General features: G+C 41.6%; 1 protein-coding gene across 1 annotated transcript in view; it reads right to left on the bottom strand.

Annotated features, from left to right (window-relative positions):
• Positions 1–14,140, bottom strand: part of LOC132772700 (cytochrome P450 2J2-like) — a 30,526-nt gene extending 16,386 nt beyond the window's left edge. Inside the window, exons 1-4 of the mRNA XM_067467098.1 lie at positions 13,943–14,140; positions 8,764–8,926; positions 4,234–4,383; positions 1,860–2,020 (exon numbers count right to left, since the gene is read on the bottom strand). Of these exons, the coding sequence (XP_067323199.1) occupies positions 1,860–2,020; positions 4,234–4,383; positions 8,764–8,926; positions 13,943–14,140 (672 nt within the window). The remainder of the gene's footprint in view (positions 1–1,859; positions 2,021–4,233; positions 4,384–8,763; positions 8,927–13,942) is intronic.
• Between the last annotated feature and the right edge of the window lie 3,217 nt (positions 14,141–17,357).

Raw genomic sequence — 17,357 nt, 5'->3', positions numbered from 1 at the left:
CAGCCTGGGCCCTGCCATATGCACAAAGGAGGACCTTCTTATAGGAACACCAGAGGCACTCCAAGTGGCCAGCTACTGGTCAAAGGACATTTAATAGAATGCCGAGTTTTAAACTTTGTGTTTTTTCAAATATATTGGTTGGCTTCTGATATGATAAATAAAATAAACCAAGAACATAGAACCCTGAACCTAGAAAAGTGTAAGCAAACTAAGGCCCATGGGCTGGACACAGTCCTCTGGATGCTTATGCCCAGTCCTCCAAATTTTCCCCATCCATTGTTTGCCATGCCCTTATGCCAAAAGGACAAGGGAGGTAGGTATGGTTGGGAGCCCTCTGGAGCGCTCTGTTGTGGTCCAGAATGTTATTGTTTCATTGCCTGAGATATCAGAGAACAGTGAACAAGCTTCTGCAGACCCACAGGAGCCTGAGAATGGGGATTCTGGGCAGGAATCTGGTGTTGCCCCTGATGGGACTGAGGGTTCTGGGATTGTTAGGTCAACAGGAGATGTTCAGTTAGAGACAGATTCAGAGGCTGACAGGCCTGGGCTAGCTTTCCCAAGAGAACCCAGGTCGGAATTTGATCAGAATGTGTTAATTGGAGATGTAGATCCATCTGACTCCCCTGAGTTAGATAGAAGGAAAGAAATTTGTCAGCTGAAACAGGTGGCCGAAGAAAGGCGCCGTTCTCAGAGACTGTTATCTAAGAGGGGCCCTCCTCAGAGTTCTCAAGGAAAAAGACATAATTTCTTAAGTATAAAGGAGGGTTGTTTTGAAGTGAATATTCAAAGGAATCAATGTCTAGGTAAAGGGAAGAAGCCTACATTCCTCTCTCTTGTTTCAAGATTCATGGACCCAAGTCTTGGATTTTCCTATGTGGTTTTTCCTGGACTCATGTTTTGAATATCAAGTGTTTTTTATGGCTTCTTGTATTGCTCTTAGATTCAAGTGGTTTCATGGACTCATATAGTTTTTTGGATCTTTGCTATGCCTGTCATGTACCTTTGATCCTCAGGATTATTATGCTTGCCAAGACTCCAGTTTGAAAGGTTTTGTCTGTACCTTGGTCTTCTGGATTGTCACCTTTTTACATGGACTATATTTTGTATGACTTTTAAATTCTTACATTATTTTTGGTGAGGTTTCATTTATCTTTTAATAAACTGCTTTGCTTTTATACTGAACTCTAGAGTGTGAGATTGGTTCAGAGGTGCCTTTCCAGTCCTGGTATGCGGCATGCTCTCAGCCTGCTGCATGCTTTCCTTGGGTTCCCCTCCTGGTATAAGGATGGGGTGAGTGGCCCTGTTGGGAGGAGCCCGGCCCTAGAGAAAAAGCATGTGGTGGGTGAGGTGGCTCAAAATCCACTCGTCCCTCACTTGCCTTGCCCTTCTCTTGGCATCAGGAGAGGCGAGGCCCTATCCTGATGCCAGTAGAAGCCTGGCCTGAGGGTGGAGGGAGGCGAGGGCCAAGAAACTCCAATGCCTCACCCTCCTCTAGTGACTACAAATGAAAAATAATTTTAACACTATTAATAATGGGGATGAGTGCAATATAATAGGTTGGGGTCCTAGTTAATTCATTGGAAGTAAATTAAACAAATAAATCTAAAATAAATATAAAATATACCTTATCATCATCATCATCATCATCATCATCATCATCATTTTACCTGCCTCTCCTCATAGCTCAAAGTGGGTTTCAAAACAATTAAAATACACAAACATAGCAAAACCACTACAAATACACACACTAAAATGTACCTCCAGAAAAGTTACATACCAAAATGTATCTCTATGAAATACATATTAAACAGACAAAAAAGAGATTAAACAAAGGACATAAGATCACAAACAGGCCTTACCTGAGCCCAAATACTTTGATGGATGGCTCCTGCTTCATAAACCAAATGCAACAATTTCTGGAACTGACTGTCATGGTAATCAAAGCGGTTTCCAAAAGTGATAGAACAAATGATATTTGAAACAGCATTGTCAATTTCATGGTGGGGGTCAAATGGCTGCCCTGGAGAGAAAAAACAATGTTGGCAGAGGACGAATGAGAAAGATTACCCTTTTTTTATGCTACAAAATACATCAGAAAAGATGAGGAATTTTATAATGAAAAAAGCATGAGCAAATGCATTTAAACTAGCAGTGGGGTGTACCAGTGTTGATCGATTTCTACAAAAACAACGTCCATACATAAGTTAACCTCGTATGTAAGTGAGGATGGTTTTTGGTCCAGAATGATGGATTTCACTATGTCACATAGAGGAGCTTAGAGATATTTTGTGAAGAGGAGAAAGAGCCATCACCACATCAGGAACCAGCAGCCACTGGTTTATTTTCCCCCAAGTATTGAAAATGGCCAGAAACAGCTCAGTGGCAATGTACTTCTTTTAGGTTCTCCCAAGGCTAAGCTATAAGAGGATTCCTTTTGGCAAGAGCTAAGGTACAGTGCATACACTAACTTGCAGATCAAGTGACTCTGATTTTTTGAATAAAATATCTAGATTTCCCCCCGAGTATATACAATAAAGGCCTTTATTACACGAACCTGCTATTTTATTTCAGTCTCATTTTCATTCATAGTGGATATATACCACATTGAGCAGCCTTGATAAAACACCTCCCTTCATTAGTGTTGATTTATGAATCTGTGTCTCACGATCCTACTACTGCCTATTCTTGCAACCCTGCCATTCTACACTATTGCTTTTCCTTAACCTTTTATTTTATTTTTATTCCATGTGTACTCTGTCTATGACCTGAAATGGAAATAAAGATGACTTCTAGTAATTTAAAATAAGATTACCATAAATTAAAATTGTATTTTAGAAAAGTTGAGAAAGAATTAAATAAAAATATTATGTAAAAATAATGTTAAAATTACTAAATAATCTTTAAAACAACATACAGCACATACTCTCATGAACTACTATTAATACATAATTTAAATTTCAGACTTTTGAAGATAGTAGATAATGACCTCATCACATGGGAGGTGGAGCTGATGGCACAAGGCTGCTTGCAACAGGACTCCATCCTGGAAGCGTAGTAGGATGCAGCCCTGAGAACACAGGGAGTTACCCATGTTCTTATTGACTAAGTGGGGGAAAGCATGAGGGGAACCCAGGCAGTAACATTTTCTCTTGTATGATGGGAAAGTGGGTGATGCAGGGCACTTAACTACAGTTTCCCCTGCTGCCCAATAGCTTTCCCCACTGTCCCCTGGTTTAAAGACTTCCATGTGATGTGGTCTCTAATTATTTAAACTTGAGAACCAGTGGGCAGGACATTATCCAGAACTTTATTCTCAAGCAAGTATCTATCTATATTGAGGAGCATTGGGGTATAGTAATTTGAATACTGGACTCAGAGACAGGGTTCAAATCTCTGCTCAGCCATGGAAACTACTGAATGATGTTGGGCAAGTCACATTTTATTTTCCTTAGAGGATGTCAAAGGCCAAGAAAAGTTAGCAATAGATTTACCTTAGGGTGGCTGTAAGTCAGAAATGACAAGAAGGAACACAACAGCAATAGAAAGTCTGTTAGAATTTGTACAGGGATTGTGGCAAAGCATCAGATGGTTTTAATGAGAGATATTATCTACACCAGTGGTTTTTACCCATGTGCCATGGACCGCCAGTGGGTTGTTGGGATAAAAATTTGGTCAGCAAGCCTCCTTCCTCTTTATTTATTTTATTTTATTTTATTTTATTTCTGCTCCTTTTGCACTGCCTGCCTTTCCTTCTCTGCCGCTGACCATGGCATATGTTCTGTATCTGAAACTTGAGCTGTCCAATGCAATTTTCTGAATCAGCACCGCAACCCAAATCTAAACTTGACCAAAAACTGATCCATAACCCTTTGTTACTAATGTTGGAGAGTGGTCCCTGGTCAAAGGGGTCCCTGGTCAAAATAAAGTTGAGAACCACTGATCTACACATATGAATGGACTTTTCCAGCAGCACCTATAAATTAAAACTACATGGGCAGAGGTACAACTTTTTAGTATCCACCACCCCAAAACAAGATTCTCAAATAACATTAAATGGTGTGTGTGTGTGTTCCATATTAATTTTGAATTCGCTAAAGGTATATGCACCTTATATCATATGTGCCAGAGTGCAACTTTCTACTGACTTTCTGTAATATCCTTGCAGCTCAGGAAAAGCTACATCTCTGCAATGAAATATCATACAATTTTTGAGCATAGCTAATGTATTGTTACCTTTCTCATTTTCAATAGCACCTGTGAGGAACCTGCTCTCTTCCTGTATTCGTTCTTCTAAGCTCCTTTTGCCCAAACCAAAGTTTCTTAGTGTTGACAAGGCAAATCGTCTGTGTTGTTTCCAGGGGAGTCCATTAGACATGATCAACCCTTGATGAGAAAAGTTAACATCACATCACTAAGCACGCAAATAATTTCAGGTAAATTTCAAAAATAACCAAAGAAATGTTCACCAGAAGTCCTGCATAGTTAATTGTACATCTTATATACTTGAATAAGAAGGATTCTTTATACCACTACATGTCTGCACTGCAACAGACAAGCGTAAAAGCTTACCCCCAAGACCTGTAACAGCCACAGAAATATCCTTGAATGACCACTGAATTAAGCACTAAATGGCAGAGAAGACTAAAGACCTTGCATTTCAGCTCCATTAACCTCCATAAAGCATTGTATTAGGTCATATAGTCATCAGGACATGCATGGATCTTAACTGCATTAAGTATTTATGGCTCCATCTACACTGTCATATGGGCCAGTTTGAACTGCATTATAATGGTCAGTGTAGACTTATATAATGCAGATTGAACTACATTGAGATGGATTATATTATTTATGTATTTATTTTCGATATTTCTATCCCGCCTTTCTTGAACCCGAAGATGATTCAAGGCAGCTTACAACCAGGCATTATATGAGTTCAGTGCAGTTAATCTACATTATGAAACTGGATTATATGGCAGTGTAGATGGGGCCTTTTTCTTCTCCTTATTAGAATTAACATTTTAGGGTAGCATTTCAGAACCATTTCAGAACTGTATTGTCGAAGGCTTTCATGGCTGGAATCACTAGGTTCTTGTGGGTTTTTTCGGGCTATAGAGCCATGTTCTAGAGGCATTTCTCCTGACGTTTCGCCTGCATCTATGGCAAGCATCCTCAGAGGTAGAGGTCTGTTGGAATTAGGACAATGGGTTTATATATATCTGTGGAATGGCTGGGGTGGGGCAAGGAGCTCTTCCCTGCTGCAGTTAGGTGTGAATGTTAGCTGATCACCTTCATTAGCATTTGAAGGCCTGCCTGCGCCTGGGAAAATCTGTTGCTGGGAGGTGTTAATCTGTGCCTGGTTTTTTTCCTCTCTGTTGTTTAGCTGTTATAATTTTAGAGTTTTTTTAATACTGGTAGCCAGATTTTGTTCATTTTCATGGTCTCTTCCTTTCTGTTGAAATTGTCCACATGCTTGTGGATTTCAATGGCTTCTCTGTGTAGTCTGACATGGTGGTTGTTGGTGTGGTCCAGCATTTCTGTGTTCTCAAACAGTATGCTGTGTCCAGGCTGGTTCATCAGGTGCTCTGCTATGGCTGACTTCTCTGGTTGAAGGAGTCTGCAGTGCCTTTCATGTTCCTTGATGCGTGTCTGGGCGCTGCGTTTGGTGGTCCCTATGTAGACTTGTCCACAGCTGCATGGTATACGGTAGACTCCTGCAGAGGTGAGAGGATCCCTTATGTCCTTTGCTGAACGCAGCATTTGTTGGATTTTCTTGGTGGGTTTGTAGATTGTTTGTATGTTGTGTTTCCTCATCAGCTTCCCTATGCGGTCAGTGGTTCCCTTGATGTATGGCAGGAACACTTTTCCTCTGGGTGGATCTTCGTCTTTACTCTCGTGGCTTGTTCTTGGTCTTGCAGCTCTTCTGATGTCTGAGGTGGAGTATCCATTGGCCTGGAGAGCCCAGTTGAGGTGGTTCAGTTCATCTTGGAGGAGGTGGGGTTCGCAGATTCTTTTTGCACGGTCTGCCAAGGCTTTAATGGTGCTTCTTTTTTGACTTGGGTGATGGTTGGAGTTTTTATGTATTTCAGAACTTTTCAGGAACCTTCCTCAGGCAGGGCTCATCATTTCCTTCTTTACCAAGCATTGGGGGAATACCTCAAATGCTTCGTTACATTATTCTAATTTAGCTTTTTTATTCTCCTTGGAAACCCATTCAGTGCCTCTGTAGTCCAGTCAAATATCTGTATCCTGCAGTTTTGTTTGACACAGCTGAATCTAGTGCAGCCTTTCACAAACACCCTACCACCCATTCTCTGATGTCTCTTATATACTTACTTGCATGATAACCTGAGATCATTCTTTGTGCTTTTGGCTTTCTTTCTTTAAGTATCATCTGAATACATAAAAGTTATAGTTTTTTATGTATTCTAAGAGGGAACCTGGGCACTGACATAAATCATAGGTTCTTACTTAGAAATATAAAAATACTTTAATTGTTTATGCACTGGGTGAGGAGTTGTAGATTAAATTTCTTCAAGGCCTGTAACATAGTAACTACTGTCTACTCTCGGAATACTGGCACTGTATACTAAATTGTTTTAGTTTTGTTCAATAATAATATTGCTCAATTTAGAATAAAACTAAAGAGATCAAGGAAAATACACAGATCAGTTAGATACGATCTCACTAACATTCCTAGCAAATATGCCATGGAAGTGAAGAACAGATTTAAAGGACTAGATTTAGTAAACAGAGTCCCAGAAGAACCATGGACAGGAGTCCACGACATTGTTCAAGCGGTAGCAACAAAGTATGTCCCAAAGAAAATGAAAACCAAGAAGGCAAAATGGTGGTCTGCTGAGAAACTGGAAGTAGCCCAAGAAATGAGGAAAGCAAAGGAAACAGTGATAGAAGGAGATATGCCTAATTAAATGCGCAATTCCAGAGGTTAGCCAGAAGAGACAAGGAACTATTTTTAAACAAGCAATGCATGGAAGTGGAAGAAGACAACAGAATAGGAAGAACAAGAGACTTCTTCCAGAAAATTAGAAACATTGGAGGTAAATTTCAGGCAAAAATTGGCATGATAAGAAACAAAGATGGCAGGGACATAACAGAAGCTGAAGAGATCAAGAGAAGGTGGCGAGACTATACAGAAGATCTGTATAGGAAGGATAATAATATTGAGGATAATTTTGACGGTGTGGTAAGTGAATTAGAACCAGACATCTTGAGGAGTGAGGTTAAATGGACCTTAAGAAGGATTGCTAACAACAAGGCAGCAGGAGACGATGGGATTCCAGCTGAACTGTTTAAAATCTTGAAAGATGATGCTATCAAGGTGATGCATGCCATATGCCAGCAAATATGGAAAACACAAGAATGAATGGCCATCAGACTGGAAAAAATCAACTTATATCCCCATACCAAAAAAGGGAAATGCTAAAGACTGCTCAAACTTCCGTACAGTGGCCCTTATTTCTCATGCCAGTAAGGTAATACTCAAGATCCTGCAAGGAAGACTCCAGCAAGACATGGAGCGAGAGTTGCCAGATGTACAAGCTGGGTTTAGAAAAGGCAGAGGAACGAGAGACCAAATTGCCAATATCTGCTGGATAATGGAGAAAGGCAGGGAGTTTCAGAAGAAACATCTATTTCTGTTTTATTGACTATTCTAAAGCATTTGACTGTGTGGATCATAATAAATTGTGGCAAGTTCTTGGTGGTATGGGGATACCAAATCACCTTGTCTCTCTCCTGAGGAATCTGTATAATGACCAAGTAGCAACAGTAAGAACTGACCATGAAACAACAGACTGGCTCAAGATTGGGAAAAGCATACAGCAGGGTTGTATACTCTCACCTAACCTATTCAACTTGTATACACATCATGTGATGTGCTTAATGAATGCAAGGGTGGGGGTGAAAATTGCTGGAAGAAACATTAACAACCTTAGATATGCAGATGGTACCACTTTTATAGCTGAAAGAGAAGAGGAGCTGAGGAGCCTTCTAATCAAGGTGAAAGAAGAAAGCACAAAAGCTGGGTTGCAGCTAAACATAAAAAAAACCCAAGATTTTGGCAACAAGAATGATTGATAACTGGGAAATAGAGGGAGAAAACATGGAGGCAATGACAGACTTTGTTTTGCTATGTGCAAAGATTACTGCAGACGCAGACTGCAGCCAGGAAATCATAAGACGCTTACTTCTTGGGATGAGAGAAATGACCAATCTCGATAAAATATTGAAGAATAGAGACATCACACTGGCAACAAAGATCCGCATAGTTAAAGCAATTGTATTCCCCATAGTCACCTACGGATGTGAGAGCTGGATGATAGGGAAGGTTGAGGGAAGGAAGATAGATGCTTTTGAACTGTGGTGTTGGAGGAAAGTTCTGAGAGTGCCTTGGACTGCCAAAAGATCCAACCAGTCTATACTACAGGAAAAAAGCCTGACTGCCCATTGGAGGGAAGGATAGTAGAGGCCAAGACGAAGTACTTTGGCCACATCATGAGAAGAAAGGAAAGCTTAGAGAAGACAATGATGCTGGGGAAAATGGAAGGAAAAAGAAAGAGGGGCTGACCAAGGGCACGATGGATGGATTTGATTTATGGATACAGGTAATACAAACTATGATCAAACACTGCCCTTAGGCATTTAATCTGATGAATTAATTTAAAGATTGTTCCCCCATTAGGAAAGATCCTTTTTGAAAATTAAAGAAATGAAAGAGAAATACTTTAGGAAAAAAACACTCACCCATTGCCTTAGAAAGGTCATACAAAATAGGGAATTTTGGTCGATCTAGAAAGTTTTCACCCTGATGGATAAGAGCTTCCTTCATCAGTTCCAGTCCATTTAGAAATACAATTTGAAGATTTCCCAACTGCAAACTGAAGATATTGCCATATATGTCTGCAAGCTGCAAGGAGAATGGGACAGAATGTAATAGAGATGATAAATATTGATGGACTTCCTGTTGAAGAAAGATGTTATGGTCATTCCAGAGGGAGGAGGTGTTGATTCCCTCATGAATGACCAAAATCATGTACGACCCACCATTCTTCTGTGTGGATTACATTGCCATTTAGTGGTCAGTGAACACCAGAGGATTCAATTATGACAAAAGCAGCCTTCAAGGAGTTTGTAGAATCAAGGACATCAAAAGAATCTTGGAGGTCATTTATGTTTAGCTAAGCTACCACTTTGCAGAAATTCTTGAATGTTCTCAAAGTATGATTGCTCAGATTTGCCTGAAGGATAGAGAAACCAGTCTTTCCTGTAAGCATTCATTCCATCAATGAACTATTCTTATCATTGAATTTCCCCCCCTCATTTTACCTGAAACCTTATCCCCTGTTAATTACATCCATTAGATTTAATCCTCACTTCTGGGACAACACAAAACAAATGTTCCCTTCCCCTGTCCTCTCTACCACCATCACCTCCACCTGCACCTCCTCCTCCTCCTCCTCCTCTTCCTCCCTCAACTTCATCGTTTTTCAAACTGGGGGTTGGGACCCCTGGGGGGTCATGAGGGGATGTCAGATATTAGGAAGGTTGAGAACCACTGCTCTACTTCTCTTCCCCTACCTTTCAGGTATTTAAGCTCTTCACTTCCTTTTTTCAGATTAATACCTCCAGTTTCTCCCACTTTTTCTTATAGAACCAATGTGTGATGAAGAATATATATATATATATATATATATATATATATATATTGGCAGTAGTAGTAGTAGTAGTTTATTCGATGCTTAGACCATAGGTCTTTCACATACAAGGCAAGTCAAATAAATAAATACATGAGCACCAGATTATTAAATACAATATAAAATACACAATAAAATGAAGAAATATATAATGTATGGATTGAATGAAATTTAATGAAATTGTATTGGGACTTACAGAGGCTAGAGATGCCATCCTAAGATTGAGGTCTGGAAAACTACTGAATTGATGGACTGTAATTAAAAGCTGCTGGCATGATCAGATACAGTGAACAGATACAGTAATGTAAACATATTGGTGGAAAACAATATGTTTACATTACCAGAGATAATGACTCTTTTAAATTAAGGAAGTGTTTACAATGATTCCTTACTTAAGAAGGAAAACCATTTATCAGTTAAATAAGAAAAACCAACCTCTGTGGAGTTAGGATGTCTTAACTGGAAAAAACCTGTCATTCATTTACAACTTTCAGAAAAACTTCAGAAGAAATATTTCAATATAAGATAGCGTAATTTAAGGCAGTATAACAGACATAGGAATATGGAACGATTGGATGATGAGACTGGAATTTGTTTTTAACTAGGAGGCGGAAATGTTTTATGTTTTATTGATTTTTACTATGATTATATATTATATGTTAATGTTAAATGTTTTTAAATGTTTTATGTTGTTAGGCATTGAATCTTGCCTCTGTAAACCGCCTTGAGTCACTCATGGACTGAGAAAGGCAGTATACAAATATAGTAAATATTCTCTTTTGCAGGAGAAGGAAGATGAGATGGTAATTATTTATTTATTTATTTATTATTTAAACTTATATGCCGCCACTCCCGTGGGGCTCGGAACGGCTTACAAGAATAGCTAAAATCTAACAAAGTTTAAAAGCAATTTAAAACAATTTAAAAACAACAGTATCAAACATTAAAAGCCTGTCGGAACAGGTATGTCTTACATGCCCTGCGGAAAGCTGGTAAGTCTCGCAGGGCACGAACTTCAGGTGGCAGAGCATTCCAGACTGATGGCGCCACTGCTGTGAAGGCTCTGCGCCTGGTTGCCGTTAGACGCAAGGTCTTGACACTAGGGACTTCCAATAGATCTTGGTCCTCAGAGCGGAGGGATCTCTGGGGTTGGTAGGGGGTGAGACGATCCCTTAGATACATTGGCCCCAGACCATGCAAGGCCTTAAAGGTGAGTACCATCACTTTGAAAGTGATCCGGTGCTCAATTGGTAACCAATGCAGCTGTAGTAAGATTGGTGTTATGTGGCATCTCATCGGAATTCCCGCAAGAAGCCGAGCAGCTGCGTTTTGTACCAACTTGAGCTTCCGAATCACCGACAGAGGGAGGCCAATGTAGAGGGCGTTACAGTAGTCCAGCCTTGAGATGACCGTGGCCTGGATCACCGTAGCTAGGTCGTCCCTGGACAGGTAGGGGGCTAGCCGTCTAGCCTGCCGCAGGTGAAAGAAGGCGGTTCTGCTCACAGCGGAGACCTGGGCCTCCATTGTCAGCAGAGGGTCCAAAAGGACTCCCAGACTCTTTACCAATGTTGACGGGCGTAACGTCTCGCCATCCAGGGTGGGCAGATGGATGTCCCCACTGCCCGGTCCACCCAGCCATAGGATCTCCGTCTTTGCTGGATTCACCCTCAACCTGCTGGCACGCAGCCATCCAGTAACGGCCTCGAGGCACTGATGGAAACAATCGGGTACAGAGTCCGGTCGGCCTTCCATCTTCAGCACCAGCTGTCATCGGCATACTGATAACACTCAAGCCCAAAACCTCGAACCAGCTGAGCAAGTGGTTGCATATAGATGTTAAACAACAGAGGGGAGAGAATGGCCCCCTGAGGAACCCCACAAGATAGAGGGTACCTCTCAGAGACCAGGCCTCCCCTCTCCACTCGCTATCCACGGTTGTGAAGAAAGGAGGACAGCCAGTTTAAAGCTGTCCCCCTGACTCCAGCAACAGCAAGGCGGTGGGTCAAGAGATTGTGGTCGACTGTGTCAAATGCTGCTGTGAGATCCAATAGCACAAGCAGCGCTGACCCGCTCTAGTCAAGCTGGCATCGAAGGTGATCCGTGATGGAGACCAGCACAGTCTCTGTCCCGTGCCCTGCACGGAAGCCAGATTGCAAGGGATCTAGTCTGGCTGTGTTGTCTAGGAATTGCTGCAACTGCTCTGCTGCTGCCCTCTCAATCACCTTGCCCAGGAACGAGAGATTTGAAACTGGGCGGTAACTGGAGGGAACCGAGGGATCTAAATCTGGTTTCTTCAGCAAAGGAGAGACCACCGCCTCTTTTAAACCCTCTGGAAAGACTCCTTGCTCAAGGGAGCTGTTTATGATCTTCAACAGAGGGTCACGTAATCCCTCCAAGCAGGATTTCACCAACCAAGAGGGACACGGATCGAGGGAGCAAGTGGTCGGTCTAGCTGCAGCTATGAGCCTATTGACAGCCCCTGAATCCAGCGGGATGAACTGGTCGAGGATGGGCCCAGCAAGTGGCCATGGGGTCTCAAGTTCTCTCACTGTATCAGTTGTGGCAGGGAGGTCCCGGCGAAGTAGCGAGATCTTGTCTGCAAAATAGCTCTGAAAAACCTCGGCTGGAGGGGCCTGATTACCACTTTTTGGGATGGTAGGAACGGTCGTTAGAGATCGAATTATTTTGAACAATTTTGCCGGGCGTGAGCTAGCAAACGTTATCAAAGAAGCATAATATACTCGCTTTGCCTCAGTGATAGCATGCTCATAGGATTCCCTGAATGCCTCATAAGCTGATCTCGATGCTCTGTCACGGAGTTCTCGCCACACGCCCTCCAGCTGTCTCTTTTCCCGCTTCATCAGTCGAAGTTCCTCGGTGAACCAAGACCGATTTCGGCGGGGTCTGAGAGGGCGTCTAGGGGCGATCTCGTCGAGTGCATTGGATAGCCTGATGTTCCATGTGTCCACCTGCACATCGATCGAGTCGCTGGCAGGCTCCAGATCCCTCAGAGCATTCTGGAACCTACTGGGTTCCATAAGTCTCCTTGGGCGAGCCCAAATTGGCTCGGCGCGCTGGCAGCGTGGGTAGGCATGCTCCAACCGGACTCTGAGGGCGCAGTGATCCGACCATGGAACCTTTATTGTGGAGGCTTGGGTCACTTGAATTCCTGCGCTGAAAACCAAATCTAACGTGTGCCCCGCCCGATGCGTGGGCCCAGTAGTACAGAGGGAGAGTCCTAGTGTCTCCATGGTAGACACTAGGTCCACAGCCGCTAATGAACAAGAATCAGCATCAGCGTGGATATTGAAATCCCCCAAGACGATAAGTCTGGGGAACCTCAGGGACCACTCCGACACAGTCTCAAGCAGCTGGGATAGGCTGTCCGCTGGTGCGCTGGGCGCACGGTACACCAGCAGAAAGGCTATGCTCTCACAGGAATCCCACACCAGGCCAACACACATGCATGATGATGAATTAATGTTTATGTCTGTGAATGCTGAATAGAAATATAATATTCCCTTTGTGTACCCTAATGGAATATATAGTTGGTGTGTCTACTTCCTTTCTCTGCATTGCTCTGTTGTATACTCTTTCTCATTGTGAATGAAATAAAAGAACGTATTGTCGAAGGCTTTCATGGCCAGAATCACTGGGTTGTTGTAGGTTTTTTTGGGCTATATGGCCATGTTCTAGAGGCATTCTTTCCTGACGTTTGAGGATGCTTGCTATAGCTGCAGGCGAAACGTCAGGAGAGAATACCTCTAGAACATGGCCATATAGCCCGAAAAAACCTACAACCCAAATAAAAGAACCTTTTAAATGCTTTTTCAAGTGTTCATGACAAATGTTCCAAACTTCTGCCTTTCTTCTCTGCCCTTCTATGACCTTATGTCATTCTTTTAAAAGTCCAGAACCCAGAGCTTGATTTTCAATTGTTTCATTTTAAAATGAGAAATGAACAGCAGGAGATATGAAAACTACATTTGCAGGAAGATTGACTGAATCAAGGAATCTGCAGCCCTAATTTTACAAGAACAAACATTGCAGTTAATAAAATTTTCTTTTGAAAGGCTTGTTTTCATAGGGTCATCATACATCAAAGCCTACTTGACAGCACAAACCAACATGAAGCAGTATTCAGAACTATTTCCTTTGTGGAGATGCCTTCAGGTGGGCTTAAAGGAAATAGACATTATCTGGGTGCTCAGAATGGTTTTCCTACTTACCTTTTGTATAGAGAGATGAGGCTTCGTGGCATCAAGATGAAGCAGGTTACCCAGAAAAGGAAGAGGCATGGGCCCTGGAGGGAAGTCCCTGGAATGTCTCCGTCTTACATAGTCAGCAACAATAAGAAATGTAGCAAAGAACACAAGAACAATTTTCAGGGATAAAGACTCCCAAAAGACAGCAAAGCAGTGGAACATGATCGAACTCAGCTGATCTTGTCAAGCTAGAACTCACTGGTATCTCTCTGACTCAGGTTGCCTGATTTTGCAACATGAAAGGGGTTTTTCTGTTTTAAATATGTTGAAGAGGGAGGAGAGAGAAAGCTCTTTTGTGGTTGGATGTTCTTCTTTCTACTTTACAACTTGAACAGTGATCTTTCAATGGGTTGTTTTAAGATTGAAATAATTGCCTGCTGTTATAGTTGCATTATAATGATGTTTTTAGTTTTCCATTTCTAAAAAAAAAAAAAAACTACTTACATTTAAAAAAAAATAAGTATCTTGATCCTGCATTAGCTTGTTGGAACATAAAGTTCCAACCACAGAAATATAACCCAGTGCTCCCTGTGGACCTTTCTTTGCGGTGAGTCAATGGCTTTAGAAAGAGTACACCAACCACTAATTGGTTAACTATGCAAGGAGAGTGACCTTGGCACAAAGAAGGTCTCTTTGTTCTGCAACACTCTTCAGAGAACATATATGTGCATAATAAGAATGCATGCCTGCATATGCCACAAATAGGGCACCAGTGTGAAGGAGCTTCTATCTATCAGTGCCTTAGTGCTCATATCAGAGCAGAAGGCAGCAAGGGAAGCCATGCTGGAAGTCACGATTTGACACGTGATTTTCTTCTTCCAGCATTTAGTAAAATTACACATTTTTTTTGTTGTAATGTAATCTTATTATGCCTTTTTTAGTGGTGAACAAGAAGTAATTACAGTACAACTTCTGTGTCCATGTGGGATATCTTCGAAGACCTCCTGTAGATACCTGTAGATCATATTTAACCCTATATTTTCACTGCTTTGGACAGGAAGCATAACACAGTATTTATTTATTTACTTTGCTTATAGACCGCTGTTCTCAGCCCGGGGGCGACTCACAGCGGTGTACAACATAGAGAGAACAAGGTTCAAATTCAAGACACAATCTAAAATATCAATCTAGCAATAACCAAGACATCATCATCAGAAATATCAACAAAATCAGTAATACAAAAAGCCATTCACGTCGTCTCATCATTAAACCACAATCCAGTATCATTTTCCGTTGTTCCATTCCTGTCGTCATTACCAATTATTGCACTTCTTGTTCAAACGCCTTCTTGAACAGCCAAGTCTTTAGTTTCCTGTGGAATATCATCAAGGAAGGAGCCAGTCTGATGTCCACGGGAAGGGTGTTCCACAGCCAAGGAGCCACCACTGAGAAGGCCCTGTCTCTCGTCCCTGCCAGGCGTACCTGTGAGGCAGGCGGGATCGAGAGCAGGGCCTCCCCGGACGATCTCAAAGTATCAAACTTGACAACCTAGTGAGGCCCACAAACATGGATACAGGTGCTATATTGTGTATTTGCAACCAGTTACTTCTATGAGTTGATCTCTCCAATATGAAATCTGCAAGTATTCTTCTTGTAATTTCCAAGAAATAATAACAAATATTAATGATTAACTGGTATTCCAGATTGACCTTTTTACAAGATTATTGTTAACATTAAATCACACTCCTGAAGTATCAGTTGTGAAATCTCACTTACAGATAATTTTTGTCCTACTGTATTATGAAATGTGGGAATTTTGCTTTACAACTGCAGACAACAGTTTGGATCACAAAGAATTGCTCTTCTTCCCTGAAGCTAGAGTTCAGATTTTGCATTTTATTAAAACTGAACTAAAATATGTGGTTTATTAAACTGAAGTATTACTTCCATCCAGCTATTCTTGTTGCTGTTATATCACAGTGTGGGCCTATCCAGGTCTCCTCATATGTCAGTCCTACTAAATTCAGTAGAACTTGATTCCAAGTAAGGATCTCATCCAGGCCCGTAGCCAGGATTTCGTTTTGGGCGGGGCTGAATTTTTTTCAGGGGGGGTTTTGAAGGCGGGGCTGAGTTTCGGGGGGGGGGGGGCTGAGTCTGAGTGAAAGAGGGTCTAGCCTAGCAAACCTTTTGTATCATTACCCCAATACCCCCATGCATATGGGATATATTGAGTATGGTGATCAGATCATGATATGAATAAACATAACAGTTTAAATAATGCACCAGTAAGGCCTTTTCGCGAACCACCATGAGAATTTCGGGGGGGGGGGGGCTGAAGCCCCTCAAGCCCCCCCCCCCCCCCCCTGGCGACATGCCTGATCTCATCACATTGACTTCGGAAAGCAACCTAGAACACTTCTAAGATGGAGCTTGGTGAAGCTCATCATACGATACATGGACACCTCCAGTGGGGTTCTGGAAACATCCTAGGATGCTGCCTAGAGAACATAGGAGGCTTCCCGTGTCCTCATTAGATCCAATTGGCATGGTGGTGGTGGGAGCAGGGCACTGAAACTTTCTTCTGTGTAATGGAGAAAGCAAAACGCAAGTTGTAAACTGTTATCTGCACAGAGCTATGTTAACATTAACTGTGTAAATTGGTTTAAACTGCACATAAATATAACAAAGAAAATGCATAGGGTATAAGTCTAAATGCTACTAAGTAATTTCCCTCTAGAGTTTTCTCGAGACTTGAGAGTTATACATTCACTCTTCCAAATGATATATATTCCTTTTTCTTGTGATGGTAGTGAGCATCTTCACTCTTTTGTTTTAACTCTCACAACAAATAGTAAGTATTAAGAAAATATTTATACAGTCTTTGAAGTGATGAATTGAACACTGGAGTAGTCCTTGAGAAAGTAAACTGAAGTCCAAAATAATGTCCATATAGTTCAAAATACTGTCCTACAAGGATCCCCGGGTTGAGATGCCTTGTTTTGAGGGACTTCACAATAAATCCCTAAATGGGACAAACAACATAATAGATATGTCGAAAAAGGCACCCAAAGCAAACATTCAATACTTATTTATTTATTTGCATTATTTATGCCCCGCTCATATCAGCCCAATAAAGTAATTATATACATTCCAATAAGATAGATTACATGCATGTTATTACTTACATTATCTACAGTATGAAGCTGGCCCTGCAGTTTAGTTCTCGATAGTGAGCAATGCAAGAACACAGAAGTGAGGATTTAAAGGCAGGGCTAATTGCAGACAGTCAGCTGAAATGTAAATTCCAAGCAGATAAGGTGGATAATGGGGCCTATTACAAAAAACAGTTGAGATCCAGTCTATCATTAAGACCAGTAGGAAACACTGTATTTAACTTAAAAATCCAGAAAGCTTCCCTTTGCAAAAGATAATTCTTAGT

This window comes from Anolis sagrei, chromosome 4, assembly GCF_037176765.1.
Source record: "Anolis sagrei isolate rAnoSag1 chromosome 4, rAnoSag1.mat, whole genome shotgun sequence".
NCBI lineage: Eukaryota > Metazoa > Chordata > Lepidosauria > Squamata > Dactyloidae > Anolis > Anolis sagrei.
This window is presented reverse-complemented; position numbering and strand designations above follow the sequence as displayed.